Consider the following 17,313-nt stretch of genomic DNA (forward strand, 5'->3'; position numbering starts at 1 on the left):
TAAGCGCGGTTTTAAAGAATCTTGCAAGGGTTAAGATTCATACACATGAGATAAGAAAGAACATTTATATATAAGCATGCCCTCCTTTTTATATAAGTTTAAATGGAAAGGATATCAACACATATGAAACAAAAGATTTTGCAAGTTTCTAAATATTTATCCATAGGAGTTTTATTTGCAGGATTATGAATAAATGTAATGCCACTTCCCTTGAAAGGTTGAGAAGGCAATAGATCATGAAGAGTAGCACGTAAGAGGATGCATTAGATAGAATTAGAAGATGAGAAGGCATTAAGATATATGCATTGGATAATGAAGTAAGTAAGAGAGGATGCGCTAGATAAGATTAGTAGTTAGGCAGAAAAGGCACGAGCATATATAATTTTGTGTGGGTAAGGGGCATGCATGGGAATCCCTTGTTGGTGACCATGTCCTCGTATAGGCTCTCACATATCTAGACGTTCAGAGCTTGTGTCACAGGAAAGAGCAAGATGGCTGCCTTTGTGAAGTTCCACTGTCTCCTATCCACGCCTTTCGTGCACCGCAGGGCCATAGAGAAGGATGCATTGTGCAGCCTCGCAAGCTTCCGACTTCGGGAGAGGCAGCCATGGCTTCAATGCATGGTGCCTCTATTGGCCGGACAAGGTGGAGGAAGAGGAAGAGGAAAGGGAGAAGCTGCGTTAGGCCGCCTTAGCAGCAGCAATGCCCCTGTGATGCAGCTCGAGGAGCAATGGGGACTGGACCAAATTCTGAATCAAATGAGACTTGCCCTGGGGATCGTAGATTGTTCGCCAGACGCACACTACACAGTAACAGGTGATCCCTGTATGCTTTCAAGTTTAGATGACGAGTGTTTCCTTTCCGCATGCACGCACAGACACACATGCGCTTGCGCGCGTGCACACACACACATATTTGGTCAAGTATATCATATCTATGTACAAAGGTAGCTATGATCAGTGTTACTACAGCCAGAGTAAAAAGCCTTGAGAAAAGAGAGAGCACTGTTCCACACACCTGCGTGCATGTGCATAGGCACGCACAGAGGCCATTATACAAGGGACATTCTAGGATGACCTGCATCCACCTCGACTCCTTGCTCTCCATGTTCAAGCATTCGTTAAGGGACATTACAGGATGGCATTCAACTGATAACAGGGACTTTCTAGGATGACCTCCATCCACCTCGACACCTTACTCTTCCTGTTCAAGCATTCGATAAGGGACATTACAGGATGGCATTCATCCGATAGCAGAGCAGCATTCCTCTGGTAGTTGTATCCCTCGATAGCCAAAGGCCTTTACTTCCATTTTCATTCCGTATTACTGGTCATATTGGGGTTTTGAAGATGCTAATGTTGATCTCTCTCTCTCTCTCTCTCTCTCTCTCTCTCTCTCTCTCTCTCTGTATTTGCAAATGAGAAACCTTTATCCATGGCATCCTCTTGGTCAATTCCCCTAAGGCTTAGGCTTTTGATTTGGTCCAGAGTGCATCATAATTTATTATTTGTCAGCATGATTTTCTTGATTGCTGCTGTGGAGGGCATACAGTAAATGACCTCGTTCTGGTCTAAGAGGTCTTCTTATTGATTCATGTTCAATAGACAATGTTTTATGGGGCATGTGTTGAATTATGAGTTGTGTCAAACTCATTTCACTTATCTTTAGATATGTGTTCGTCGTTGCCAAGTACATACATGATGAGACTTTTTGCAGCCATTAATTTCTAGAGCAGGACACTTGTGCAGATTGTTAATGAACTACTTTTTGCAGGCAGGCAGGCAAATCTGTTTTGAATTAGAAGGGGATTGGCAGCTGACATGGTGCCTAGAAGGGCAATTTTACGAGCATTATATCTGCAGTGAAATGGAGCTAGAGCATGGTTATGATGGACAGCACAGTCCTTGGCATGCTGATGTTGCTGGTCGTGTCTCTGAACTGGAGCTTGATCATGAAGAGGTATTGTAGAGGATGTTGAAATTTTGTGAAACTGATAGATCTTTAATACAGCCATGTTGTTGATAATATTGCAACATAATTGATAGGTGTGCAACCTGACCTCCTCCTACCTTTTTGGGTTGGCTGTGAAATAGGTGCATATGTGTGTAATTTCTATTTAGGTGACTATTGAAGGCCAGCCTCTAAGGAGACCACCAAAGTATCCTTGCTGTCCCATGCTTGCGTGTGCATAATTGCCTTGCTGCCCATGTTTCCATGGGTTGGCACTACCAAGTTGGCCATGCATTTGCACTTGCTGCCCCACGGATACCAACTGTTTGTGCTCATCAGGCATTTTGGGCTCTTGTAAAGAAGGCCTAGGTATTTCCTTCGGTTCTTGTGGCTGTTCTGAAGCTATAGAAGGTGTCTTCTTCTCTTTGCCTTTTGCTGTCTTTCTTTGGGGCATTCAAGAATCAAGTAAACTGGGGATCCTTTGCCAATTCAGCAAAAAGATTTGTTGCTGTACGCATTCAATCCTTGAAGCTATTATCAAATTCTTCAGCTCCTTGCTGGTCATCAGCCTCTTTTTGCATTGAAGTGACAACATTTGGGACATTTCCCACATTTTCAGCATACTGTCCATGCTGAGAACCATGCCCAACATTAGTCATTGCATTTTCCCCTTCACCATGTGATTGACCAAGGAGTGATGCATAGTTGCACTCGTACGTAGTATGAACTGGTTTGTACTATATGGTTCATACCGTACTATACCGTACGAATTCATACAAAAAAACAAGCACTTTTTTTGGTTTTTTTGGTTTTTTTTTTTTGTTTGGGCGTGGTTGTTGTTGTTGGCGATGGTTTGGGTTGTTGACTGCTGTTGTTGTGGTGGTGGTGGTGATTTTGTAGCCTTGATCGATCAACCAAGAAAGGGGGTGGAAGCTTGATTAGACTCCTCATACATGTTTTGTTATGATTTATCCTAGAGCCAAAGGCCATACATAAGGTTGTTAGACAGTCATTTCTTGGACAGTTGGCAGACAGCAGGTTTCACGCCAGTAGATTGGTGGACAGCAGGCTCCACGTCAGCAGTACGGCAAGGCATTGGTACAGTTGGCCAGATTTACTGGTACAGTCGGCCAGATTTACTGCAGTCGGCTGCATTTAATGTAGCCGACCTGCTCTAATTATTTCCTATTTTATGGCTATTTATAGCCGGTTTTGTGGCTTACTCCAGTATTCATTATTCAGATTCTAATCTTGAGATCTGTTGGCTGAGACAGACTATGCTTGGGCTGAGGGAGATCGAGGTCATTAAGTCGGAGACATACGCAGATATTTCCTCTGTCCCCTTGTGTATTTCTGCACTCTTATACAGCATACTACACCGCAGATTTTCTGTGTTTACACTGTCTCCTTTTCTCTCTCTCTCTTCTCTCTGTGTTTACTCTCTCTCAGTCTTTGTTCTACGCTTCGGCATTGCTGCACTCTGACACGGTATCAGAGTGGTGAAGATGGACTGGCTGAGGGCTGAACCTATCTGAAGAGGAGATTTTAGTGCGACACAAGGCTGTGTTTCCAGGTTTCGAGGGCGAGCGGGAGGGCTGCGCATCAGATCAGGGTTGAAGCGAGCGTGGGCGTGCGGGAAAGGAGTCTAATCAGTGAATTTGTTGCAGGTTATTGCTGTTTGAAGGGGAGGAAGGCTGCGTTTAAGGCCTTCCATTGCAGATTTTACCTTTTCATCGCCTCCGGCGGGTGAAGAAGGTTTGGGCAGCGGAGGAATCAGTCCTAGAAGGTTGCGTTTTCACATATGGAGGGGGTTGCTTTTGCGTTTGTGTAGGTATTGCAGGTTAACATGTCTTCAGAGACTGATTTGGAGTTCCAGGCGATTATGGACAGGAAGGTGCCTGTCCTACCGGTTCTTCCAACGGATCAAAAGCTTGATGGTGACAATTATCGCATCTGGCGGGTGATGATGTTGGCCATTTTAGAGTCTTATGATTTATCGAAACTGGTGATGGAGAAGATCAACAGGCCCTTGGTGAGGGATGAGTTCAAACTCTCTTCCAATGCTCGTGCAGAGTTGACCAAGACCCAATCTCATTGGGATAAATTGAATGCCAGGATTCTATCTTTTCTGTTTTTGTCTTACGCCATAGCCATGATAGCTCATATCGAGCACTTGACGGTGGCTTGTGAGATATGACTGGAGCTCGACCAGATGTATAACCGGATGACCCTGATGAAGAGGGTTTCTTTGGAGGTGCAGATGTAGACTTTGTCCGTGAATAAGTCTTCTTTGCTTCGGGAACACATCAACAAGCTTTGGTAGCTTTAGATGCAGGTTGAAAATGCGGGGAAGCCTATTTCCTCCGAAGACATGGCGATCACCTTACTATTCTAGTTGCCGCCACCATTCGGTACTACTCAGCAGAGGTACATTCAGGAGCTCTTGGTGACTTTTGAGGAGACTTGTTGGCCCATTACTACTCCTATGGATCCGAATTGGAAGGCCACTTCACACTCAGATTCTCCTGTGATGGATGCTTCATGCTACCGTCAGTTGATTGGATCCTTGATTTGGCTTCTCCTTTGAAGATTGTTGGAGGAGCTTGGCTACCCCCAGACTCATCCTACTCTTCTGTGGTGCGACAATGAGAGTTGCATTGCCTTGGTACAGAATCCAGTATTCCATGCCTGGACGAAGCACATTGAGATCCAGTATCACTTCATTCGGGAGAAGCTTCTGGATGGGACCATTGATGTGGAGTATTGCAAGATGGAGGATAATCTTGCAGATTTGTTTACGAAGGCGCTTCCCCAGGTTCTTCTTCGGCAACATTCCAGATCCCTCAGTCTTTTGATCCGTCCAGGATCTGAGAGGAGGTGTTAGACAGTCATTTCCTGGATAGTTGGCAAATAGCAGGTTCCACATCAGCAGGTTGGTGGACAGCAGGCTCCACATCAATAGTATGGCAGTCCACGTCAACAGTACGGCAGGGCACTGGTACAGTTGGCCATATTAATTCCTATTTTATGGCTATTTATAGCCGGTTTCGTGGCTCACTCCAGTATTCATTATTCAGATTCTGATCTTGAGATCTGTTGGCTGAGATAGACTGTGCTTGGGCTGACGGAGATCAAGGTCATCAAGTCAAAGACATACGCAGATATTTCCTCTGCCCCCTTGTGTATTTTTGCACTCTTATACAGCATACTACACTTCAGATTTTCTGCGTTTACAGTCTCCTCTCTCTCTCTCTCTCTCTCTCTCTCTCTCTTCTCTCTGTGTTCACTCTCTCTCAATCTTTGTCCTACGCTTCTGTATCGCTGCACTTTGACACAGGTATTCAAGCAGTTCCAAACGTTTCTAATTGATGTCCCATCATTTTTCACAATATGTTAGTGTCATCAATAAATAAATTCAGCACCATTTGAGAATCATCAAGTAGCTTAATTCTCTTGATTTTACCTTTGTTCACAGCTCATTTTGCACCATCCAATCCAAAGCATTAGTACACATTGCTAATAAAACTAGGCCAGAGGATAGCTTGGCCTAATATACCTTCTGAGAGTACACGAATTAGTAAATGTACCATCGGTAGCTACTTTAGCCTTAGCAATGCCAAACAAAACCATAACAAAATTCATAAATCTTTTCCCAAAACCTTTGGTGGTTTGTTTGGTAACTGTTGGTCTCACAGGTCATTTTGGCCTCTTGTAGACGTTAATAAAGCATCTCATGTCATTTCATCTCTCTCTCTCTCTCTCTCTCTCTCTCTCTCTCTCTCTCTCTCTCGCCTCTCCCTCTCTCTCAACCTTCTCTCTCTCAAGCATACATGCCTCTTATTTGTATGATAATTCATGTATGATGTATCCACTCCTATGTATGTACTTGTAAGTTGTAGCGCATGTTGCGCATGCGGCAATATGCCATAGAGGTTTTGGCGTGTTACCCTCAAGTATTCATCTTATATACTCCAATAGCATTGCTATTTAGACTTCAAACATTTGTTCTATCATCTATAGTTCAAAATAATGAAGTTAATTTTTTTTCGTACTAATATCGTACCGTACCTTATAAAATCTTAAGGTACCATTTAGTACCGTATTTTATCGTACTGTACCGTATCGTACTTTTCATACCTGACAACTATGGAGTGATGCATCCTCTCCACCTGAACCCGTATCACCATGTGAAGATATGCTTGCTGTAATTCACTGCCGAGAACAATTTCAGCAATAATGCAATAGTCCTAAGTTGCAATCAAGTACCACAGGCCCACCAATTCAAAGGATTTGATGGTATCTCAGCAATGGAACCATGTAACTGTTAGCAGAGTATTTGTCAGCTCATGTGTGAGTCTGAGCTTGATCTGGGTTGGGCATTTTTATTAGGTATTTTAGGTATTTTTCTGGTGTGGCATTTTATGCACCAGTCGGCCAGCATTAATGCTGGCCGACCAGCATTTATTGCTTCCCACTTTTCAGCCTATTTATACTTAGTGGCTCCTCCTCAGTCAGTATTATCATCATCATCATCATCTTCATCATCTGCAGACTCTGTGGAGAGAGGAGCCAGTGCCAGTACCAGTGCCCACACAGCCAGTGACTCACTGTTGTATGCGACTGTCTCGCGTTCAGATATATGGATTCCATTTCCCGTGCGTACATCTGAGTTCTCATCTGTATCGTGTTCTTTCTTTCTTTTCTTTTTGTCTCGTGTTTCAGCAGTTTATTTCAGCACATGTTTATGCTTCCACTACTGCTCCACTTCTGACATGGTATCAGTTTTCAGGATTTGTGTTTCTGTTGTGTTTTATTGCTGATTTCAAGACTGTTTTTCCCTTTTTTGTCAGGTGGCTGTTGCTCAATACAGGCGACCTGTTTGACCTGCGTTTTTTGCAGTTTTACCATCACCTGCTGCCTCCGCACCCTCAGCTGCCTGCGTTTTTCATCTGCAGCTGGTGGCGACAGTTTTCTACCTGTTTTTCTGCAGTTTACAGCCTGCGTTTTTGCTGATTCAGCATCTCTCGTGGCTGGGTGACTGTTAATTCAGGCCGTTTTTGCTGTTTTTGACTGTTTTTTTTTGACTTTCTGCCGCAGATTTTGTCTTCTATTGATCACATTTTGGGTTATATTGCATGTGAACTCTCATTTTCTGCAGTTTGTGCTTGTGTTTTGGCCGTGTTTCCTCTCTAAATTCCATCTCTTCTTTACTTCTCTTCTTATCCTCTCCATATGGCTCCTCCGTGCACTTCCACTGATGATAAGTTACATGGACCTGATTATCTCACATGGAGTGCTGTCATGAAAGCTTGGTTTGTGCAGAAGCGGTTATGGTACATCGTCTGTGGAGCTATTCCTCGACCTCTCCATCCTTTTCCTCTTCCTGAAGACTTTGATGAGGACAACCATGAGGAAGCGGTGCTCACATGGGACTCGGACGATGCCCGTGCTTACTCAGCGTTGCTTCGGTGTATTTCTAAAGCGGTCTTACCGGTGGTTACCTCCTGTAGGACATCTCCTGAAGTATGGCAGAAGTTGCAGCAGATGTATGAGGCACCTTCCATCATGCGCGCCGTCACACTTTATGGCCAGCTCCAGCAGATGAAGTTTGAGCCGAAAGATACTATTCAGTCTTTTCTCCTTCGTGTTACGCAGGTACAGGACCAGCTTCGGTACATGCAATCTGCTCTTCCCGAGGCGCATCTCATCAGGACGGTCCTCTACAAGCTCCCCCCGGAGTTTGATGGAGTGGCCAATGCTTTGCGGGCGCAGACATCATCGACTTTTGTCAGTTTTACACATATGACCTCGATGCTTCTTGAGCATGAGACATCCTTGAGATTACAGGGGCGGCTTCCGGCACATTATGGAGGCGAGGCTTATGTAGCTTTAGAGAGGGGTGACGGGAAGAAGAAGTCGAAGGCCCAGTGTTACCACTGTGGCAAGAAGGGACATTTGCGGAAGGACTGCAAGACGTTAGCGGCTTCCAAGAAGCAGGAGCAGAAGTCGAAGCGGGCTGGTGACTCTACCGATGAGTTCTCTCCTTCATCAGACTCCGACTCAGATCCTCCGACCAAGGTGAAGTCCAAGGCGTGGAAGGGATCCTCTTCTTCGGATCGCGGGAAGGGCTTGGTGGCCCCTTCCTCAGCTGCTTTCTAGTGGTGGTGATGAGGTCATCCCTCACGACTCTCTTGTGCCAGAGGGAGTGTGAGCGGGTGTTCAGATGGGGCAGCTACGCCTCATCTATACTTTTATACAGGTGCACAGGTTCCAGAGAGGGACGTCCCTAACGCATCGACTTCAGTCTGGCGGAATCAAATCCTAGAGCTGGGATTGACATCCAGGTTCAAGATGAGTTGGTTATCTGATAGAGAGCGGGAGGCTTTCGTCTGGAGCTCACATGAGGGGACACTTTGGCGGTTTGGCCAAAGGCGGGGAATCCATGGTCACCTATGTTTAGGGGCATTTTTGACAGGATGGTTTTGTATGCTACTGCGAGACATTGGTGATGGACACAGAGACATGCTATGATCTTCTCTATTTTCAGGTATTTGGTACGATCGACATCAACATCAAGTTCTCTCCGAGGCATCTTGGTGGTGGCTTGATCACCCACTGCTTGGGTATCCATGGTTCTACTTGGTGGTTCTATGTTGTATAGTTTCTGATCCCTTTTCATTGTACTATTGTATTGTATTCGATACCCATGATCTGAGAGAGGGTGTTAGCAGAGTATTTGTCAGCTCATGTGTGAGTTTGAGCTTGATCTGGGCTGGGCATTTTTATTAGGTATTTTAGGTATTTTTCTGGTGTGGCATTTTATGCCAGTGGAGCATTTTATGCACCAGTCAGCCAGCATTAATGCTGACCGACTAGCATTTATTGCTTTCCACTTTTCAGCCTATTTATACTCAGTGGCTCCTCCTTAGTTAGTATTATCATCATCATCATCGTCTTCACCATTTGCAGACTCTGTGGAGAGAGGAGCCAATGCCAATACCAGTGCCCACACAGCCAGTGACTCACTGTTGTATGCGACTGTCTCGTGTTCAGATATATGGATTCCATTTCCCGTGCATATATCTGAGTTCTCATCTGTATCCGTGTTCTTTCTTTCTTTTCTTTTTGTCTCGTGTTTCAGCAGTTTATTTCAGCACATGTTTATGCTTCCATCGCTGCTCCACTTCTGACAGTAACCAGCCTTCCTCCTCGGATAGGGTGGTAAATCCCTGATTACAACTTAACTACAACAGCAAACAATTAATGCAAATTTGAAAATACAAATTTACCTAATGATCTTGGACAATGCACACCCGATTGGTTCCAAACTTGGCGCCCCTTTCGATATTTCTTTAGCTTTATTGAAGAAGAAGTTGATTTACAATGGGATTCTCCTGATCCCCTTTGCAATCCAAACTCCCCTTGTTGTCCAAAGTGACGAGCAAGTCTTCAATCTATTTTGCCCCTTGATTCGAGCACTTAATTGGCCTTCACCCACTTCATAGATGATGGAAATGCCTCGAATTCAATGGTTGGCTAGTCCTCCACCTGAATTTAGCTGAAATTCAGCTTCAGCCCTGAAAAATCCAAATCTTGGAGCTTCCAATTTTTGGCATGCTTCCTAAGGCTATTGCTAAACTCTAATTTCTGTTGTAAATTAGGGTTTACAGTAGAGAAATTTGCAATTTCTCAGCCTCCAAGGGTCCAAATGCTGAGATCTTCGGAGCAAGGCTATGAAATGGTTGAGAGATGAAGAGAAAGATATAGAGAGAGAAAATTTAGAGTTTTGTCGTAAAGAATGACTGAAAATTAGTCAAATGCAAATGCTTGCCGGCCACAATAGCTTGTAGATGCAAAATCTAAAGAAAATCAGTCATTTACTGATGTTGCTCTGTCTCAACAGCGCGTAGATGGTGTCACCTGTTGTTGATTGGTCTTCTCTTGCCCCTGGTTGCCTTAGAAGGTCCTCCAATGGCTGCAAATCAGACCAACAACATCTCCTCCCTCTCTCTTACAGGCTGAATACTAAAAATGCCTCTCCAGTCTCTAAAGACGTTTTTCAATCTTGCATGGGCATTTTTGACAAGTGACAGCCTTTCCAAATGGTTTTTTCAGCATTATCCATAATTGAATATTAATTTTCGATCTTTAAATATTAAAAATTAATCTAATACATATTTCGATGTCCTAAAAAATAATTTGATTAGCCAATAATTAAATTGACTAAGCAACTTTCATTTCCGAGTGTCTCTATGTCAACTTTGACTATCAGATGGGTGTTAGGTACCATTAAACGCCACTTCTCTAGTATCTCCAATTGACACTTATGGCCAAATGAATGACTCAGGTTAATAACTGGCACCAGATACCACCAAGTACCGCTGCAACATAACTTATAGTGATTTTTGCCTTTGACATCTTGTGATTTTCTTGGGTCGTGGGCTCTTAAATTTACTCTAATCCCAGTTACACCTTACATTTACTTAACCATGTGATTAAAAATTAATCCACATGTTAAGTGAGGTTTCAAAAATACATGTCCTCATGACGCCAGTTCTAACATTGAGAGTATGCGACTCTTCTTTGGGAGGAGTTAGTCTTGCTTGTCTTGGAGCATGATGAGTATCTTAAAGAGACAGGAGCCTATGGAACCAACTCTACTAAAGCTTTTACTATAGGCATAAGGGGGGGAAACAAGAAGGAAAATGAGAAGGTAAATAACAACAAGAAATAGGATGATAAGAAGGATGAGAAGACATCCAAACCAAGTGCTCGCATTGTGGAAAGGGTATTTATCTCAGGAAGTGGTGGCAGAAGTATTCCCATTTGAAGCCAAGGGATGGTTCGAAGAACTCAAAGGCTACGTCTGTTACTATGGAGTTTATTTTTGTATATCTATTTGTTAGATTTGCTCAATGCTCCACCCTCGTAAGATGCTACTAATGATCCATGGTTCTCTAAGTTGTAAGACTCCCATTATGAAGAGAAGCCATGTGTGAGCACAGACATTGGTTGGGTCTTGACTTGTATATCAGATGAGGTCTATGTGATCAGATGGTAAAAAAGTGACCATTGCGGATCTAGCCTTTGGGTTAGATAGAGCACTTATGCTTGTAACAACTCTAGGCACAATGTATCGAACAATAGAGAAAATATTCATTCGAATATTCCCTAGACGACTAGGGAAGGTTCATAATATGGTCAAGCATGTCGACTAGACTAGCTTCCTAGGCTTTAAATGGAAGACCCTTTGAAAGCTGTTGTCAATCTATCTTTCACCCAGTTAGAGTTGTTCTAGCTAGCCTTAAGTTATTCACCATCATCTATTTGGATTGCTATCTAAGCTTCATAGTGGAAGCACATGGGTGGACAAAGCCATCTTTGTATTAGTTTGTTTGAAATTAAAGCAGTTTTGTTATGCTTATATTTGCTATGTATTCTCTACTCCTTGCTCAGATTTTGTTCTTGTTGCACCGGGTAATTTCTACATATTATTAAAGCCCAAGGGGCTTTTGGGAATAAAGAGTACGCGAGAGACAAGGGCTTCAACAATGAAGAGGAGAAATGTTATTTGTTGCATTAAGTAGCAGTGTTGGCGCATCAAGTGGTGGTACTATTGTACCGACAATTCAAACAATGAGGATTCGTCCACCAACCTTCAGCAAAGGCAAGTTAGATGGTACAAACTACACTTGGTGGAAGCTTAAAATTATATATCCTTGATTCTTATGAGATTTTGGAGATGGTTTTGGGGACCGACCCAGAATCACAACCCACCTTCGACCCCATCAAATTGAGTGTTATGATTTCTCCAAATGCAAATATTCTATGAGCTTGGAAACAAAGGAACGTGCATTGTGTGCCTTGGTTACAAGCTGTTCTGGCTGTGTTTTGACCTTGATTCAGCATACAACCAAGGCATTAGAGGCTTGGAATGTTTTGAGGAGTTAGTAAAAATTGTGAAATTAAACAAGGATTTAGAACTTGGAGAATCAACTAGTAGCAAAGAAGTTTGCTGAAGGAGAGATAGCTTTTGTCACTCGGATCAAGAATTTGCGTGACCAGATGGTTGGTGTTGAGATACAGAAGACTAGTGAGAAGCTAGCTTGGAGATGTCTTCAGATTTATCCACCAGAGTTTTATGGATTGATAACTGCCCTAAATACTCAAGTGAGACCCCTAGTTTTGACGTTTAAGGAATTTTGTGCACTACTAATGGAGGAGTTGCAGCTTAAAGCTCGAGAAGATAGCAATAGTGGGGATGTTGCATTCTTCGCCAATGCAAAAGGAAAAGGTGGTTTTTCTACTAACTGTGGCAAAAAGAAGAATGATAATAAGAAAAAGTTTTAAGGAGAGTGCTTCTATTGCAAGAAGAAAGGACATGCAATTGTAAATTGTCATATTAAGAAGGCAAATGAAAGGAATGGCACCGCGAAGACTAAAGGAAAGGAGACAACCAATTGAGGAAGTGTGTTCCTCAGCACAAGAAATATCTACCATTGACTCATGGGTATTGGATACTGACCTCCCATCACATGACTAACAAGAAAGGTCTATATAGTTCTATGAAGCCTTCGTAAGAATCCATTGTTGTGATTGTTGGGAATTATGCAAAATGCCTTGCTAAGGGCACAAATACTATTTTCTTTGTTGCTGCAAATGGTGAACTAAGAAAAATTTCAAGTGTGTTATATGTTCCAGAATTAAGAGAAATTTGCTATCAATTGCTTCTATAATTGATCTTGGCCATGAGGTGAGGTTCACTAAGACAAGTGTAGAAATCATTGACAGTGCTAGCAAAGTTGTTGGCAAAGGAGAAAGAAGGAACAACTTGTATGAGCTAAGTGCTCTTACAGTCACTGTTGGTGTGGGTACAAATAAAATTTGGCATGAAAGATTTGGTCACATTGGTTTTGCAGTGTTAAAGGAGATGCATAAGTAAGGTATGATTGCTCGCCTACTTGTACTAATTGAAATGAAGGAACCATGTGAAGTTTGCACAATGGGCAACCAATGGAGAAATGTATTTCCACAAGAAGACAAGAATAGAGTGAAGGCTTCTTTAGAGTTGATGCATGCTGACTTGTGCAGTAAAATGTCTACACAAGCCTTGGGAGGATCTTATTTTATGTTGATCAACGATGTCTCTACACCTCAGTAGAATGGCATCGTTGAACCTCGAAATTGCACCATTGTGGAAGTGGCAAGGTGTATGCTTAAGGACAAGGGATTTTCTAACCAATTTTGGATGGAAGCTATTAATATTGTAGTCTATATTCTCAATTGGAGTTACACAAAGGCTCTTAAGGGTAAAACTCCTTATGAGGCCTATTCTAGTAAGAAACCATTTGTCTCACACTTTAGAACTTTTGGATGTGAATGTTATGCATATGTTTCAAAGGATAAGAGAAACAAGTTAAACCGAAAAAGCACAAAATGCATTTTCTTGGACTATAGTGATGAGCAAAAGGCTTACAAATTATATCACTAAGAAGCAAAGAAGATCATAGCAAGCCGTGACATGGTATTCAAGGAACAACCATATACAGTGGAGGAGAAGAATATAAGTTTCTTGACTTTATCATCTAGTGAAGTAGTAGTCCACTATGAACCTATCCCAAGAGTTGTTTCTACTCTCAAGGAGAAGATAGCATCATCTTCAAATGATGAGGCAAAAATTCACCAACTTGCAATCATGCCACCAGATAAGCCATTGCTGCGATTGGTGAAGCGGCTCTATGGTTGTAGTAATCCTATGCCTACCATAGTTGAGAAAAATGTAGATGGACCAAGGAGGTCTCTAAAAATAGAGAAGCAAAGAAAGGCTTCTACTCACATAGTTAATATGACATCGATAGTTGAGATTATGAGAGAAGTAAAGGAGCCAAGAGACTTGGAAAAAGCACTCACTAATCTAGCATGGAGAGCAGCTACGCAAGTTGAATATGACAGCATAATGAAGAATTATACTTGGGAGCTGGTGGATTGGGCAGAAAAGAGGAAGATTATTGGCACCAAGTGGATATGGAAGGTAAAGTACAAGGCTGATGGTAGCTTAGAAAAGTACAAAGGCATATTAGTTGACATGGATTTTCATAGGTTGAAAGATTTGATTTTCAAGAATCATTTGCTCCAACTTCTAGAATGATCACTATTCACACAGTACTTGTAGTTACTGCCCATAAGAAGTGGCCAATTTACCAATTGGATGTTAAATCAGGGTTCTTGAATGGTGACCTCAAGGAGGAGGTGTACATGGCTCAGCCATCGGGGTTTGAGGTCTCCCATTCTAAGAACAAAGTTTGTAAGCTAAAGAAGGTATGGTATGGGCTTAAACAAGTCCTTAGAGCTGGTACTAGCTAATAGATAAATTCTTTTTAGGTTTGAATTTCAAAAGATGTGCCTCATATGCTAACTTGTATGTTATAGGGATGGCGAAAAGTCTACAGTGATTGTCCTATAGGTGGACGACCGTTTTATTACAAGTGATTACGAAGATGCGATTCATTGGACTCGAAAGGCTTTGAGCTTTGAATTTGAAATGATAGACTTGGGCTTGTTGCACTATTTTTTTGGGATTGAAGTTAAGCAAGTGCTTGGCAAACCTCTCAAAAGAAGTATGCATGGGAGATCTTGAAAGCATTTGGCATGACCGAGTATAAGGAGATAGCTATGCCTATGGAGGTCAATATGAAGTTATCCGTTGAGGATACATCAATACTAGTAGACATTGGGAGGTACAGGAGGTTGATTGGCAAACTCATTACTTGTGTAACACTAGGCAAGATATCAGTATCGCTATTCATGTTTTGAGTAGGTTATTAAATGGTAAAAGCTCTGGTTCAGCCACCACCCCAAAGAACAATTGCACAGAAGGCTTGGAACGGCTTGGGAGGGTAGAATGGATTGCCACTTATTGCGTTGTTAGTTCAGTGGTCTATAATTTCACACATCCAGTCTACTGCTACTTCACGAGTAGCATGGCTTACACTTGAGCATATGTTTGCTGGAAAAAATGATACACACATTTCTTTCTTAAAGAAGGAGCTTGAAAATGTGAAGATGGAAGAAGGTGATGCTATGCAGGATAATCTTAATAAAATTCAGGATTTGCCAAGCAGTTGATGAATGTAGATGAGTATTATTATGATGCTTAGATGATCTCTACCACTTTGAATTCTCTGCGACCTTCTTATTTGGCCTTTCATACGGCATTGAATCTTACAATGCGATTTTTTATGCAGCCACTTACCTTTCTTCAGTTGGTTAGTTTGCTGTTGGAAAAGAGCAAACAAGAAGAATAGTGGGGTGGATGTTGTAGCTTTTGAATAGGCTTTTGTGGCAAGATAGAAGAGCAAGGGCAGTCAACAGTCCAGGAATGCTCCGCAGAGTTTTGGAAGTTCAAGAACTTCACAGAATAACAAGAAGTAGGGGAGCACACAAGCCAAGAAGGGCAAGTGCCATTATTGTAAAAAACTAGGTCATTACATCATAGAATGCAAGAAACGCATTGCAAAGGACAACAAGGAGTCTGGGATGTTAGTTTCAGATGCACCTTCTACTGCTACTACTACAGAGTTCGCGTTGTTCGTTGTTGATCATTACTACTGTCTTTCCACTTGCAGTTATGATTCTTCTTGGGCAGATACAACATTTAGCTCTACAGAGGATGCTAGCACTTGGTTCTTTGACAGTGGTGCTTCTAAGCACATTACTTCTCGCAAGGATCTGTTTACCTTTGTTGTTGCAGCTCCTATTGGCAATTTAGTGCAATGTGCCAACAATGTATCTTATCCTGTTAAAGATGTTGGAGAGATTATCTTGAAAGCCATTAATGACCCTACTCTTTGTTTGCAGGATGCTTTATGTGTGCCAGGGATAAGGAAGAATTTGCTATCCATTTCTTCTTTAGCAAAATGTGGAATGAAAGTCACATTTAATGATGATAAATGCATGGTCAGGAATAAGGAATCTTTGACTTTGGTACTCATTGGGACATTATGTCATGGACTTTATGAGTTAGATGCTCATTTGGTTGATCAATCAATTTATTTGGTATCTACTATTTATCTTGCTATGTCATAGGCAGAGTTATAGCATGCTCGCATGGGCCATGTAAACTATGGCAGTTTGATGCTTATGCAACGTATTTAGATGTTGGAAGGCCTATCTCTCTTGGAGAGGCCTCCTAAGCACATTTGTAAGGAATACATTTTGGGAAAAATGTATCACTTTTCTTTTCCTTGTGATATTACTTTTAAAGCTACGCCTAGGTTGCAGATTGTGCATTGGATGCATGTGGATCCATGCAGACAAAGTCGTTGGTTGGATGCTATTATTTCGTCACCTTTATTGATGACTTTACTCGTTTTTGTTGGGTTTATTCATTGGTGAAAAAGTCAAAAGTGTACGATGCATTTTTGGCTTTTACTGCACTTGTGGAAAATCAGTCAGTTGTCAGATTAAGACTCTCCATTCGGACCGAGGGGGGAAATACATGTCTTCCTTGCTGAATTTTTTTGAAGCAAAAAGGCATTGCCTATCAGTGTAGTACTGCATATACTCCATAGCAGAATGGGGTTGCAGAAAGGAAGAATCGGTCACTCATGGAGATGGCTAGATGTATGCTGAAAGCTAAAAAATTGCCACATGGATTTTGGATGGAAGTAGTAATGTGTGCTTGTCACATTTTGAATAGGTGCCCTACTAAGGCATTGAAAAATATAACACCTTTTGAGGCTTGGAACAATTGAAAACCTTCAGCTAGTCACTCTCGTACTTTTGGGTGTCTTGCATATGCTAATATTCCCAAAGTATTGAGAAAAAAGTTGGACAATAAGATTGTCAAGTGCATGTTTGTGGGGTACATTAGTGAAAGAAAAGGGTACAAAATGTATGATCCTGTTTCCAAGAAAGTTTTCGTCAGTAGAGAGATGATTTTTGATGAAAAATCAGAATTATCTCTTGTTGCTTATGACACATATCAGGCTGCAAATGATGTCTTTGAAGGGCTATTGCCTATTTATTTTGGTGATACAATTGGAGCTTCATTAAATGAACAAAATGTTCAGCTAGTTGCTCCATTAAATAATGCACAAATTCAGCCTAGGGCTGACCTGAATATTCAGCAAAATGCTAAACTTGAGGTTCATCAAGAGCATGTATATAATCGGGAGGCTAGACAAAACCTAGATGGTACTTGCAGACTCTACAAGATAGTCATTTGGATGCTTCTCTTGTTGGTCGTACTCCAAGACAAACACGTTTGCATGATCATGCTAATGCTATGGAGTTTGTTATGGCAACAAACACACTTGATGATAATGAGCCTGATTCTTATCCAATGCAACTTGAATTTGATTA

At 41.9% G+C, this 17,313-nt stretch overlaps 1 protein-coding gene across 1 annotated transcript in view; it reads left to right on the forward strand.

The window, feature by feature from the left end:
- Positions 1-374: 374 nt before the first annotated feature.
- LOC148008130 (uncharacterized) overlaps positions 375-17,313 on the forward strand; it is a gene marked incomplete at its 3' end in the record, with an annotated part of 52,881 nt that continues 35,942 nt past the window's right edge. The window contains exons 1-2 of the mRNA XM_087674464.1: positions 375-816; positions 1,778-1,959. Of these exons, the coding sequence (XP_087530590.1) occupies positions 492-816; positions 1,778-1,959 (507 nt within the window). The remainder of the gene's footprint in view (positions 817-1,777; positions 1,960-17,313) is intronic.

Source organism: Lygodium microphyllum, unplaced genomic scaffold, assembly GCF_053477565.2.
Source record: "Lygodium microphyllum isolate KBCC unplaced genomic scaffold, Lygodium_microphyllum_v1.1.10 scaffold_337, whole genome shotgun sequence".
Lineage (NCBI taxonomy): Eukaryota > Viridiplantae > Streptophyta > Polypodiopsida > Schizaeales > Lygodiaceae > Lygodium > Lygodium microphyllum.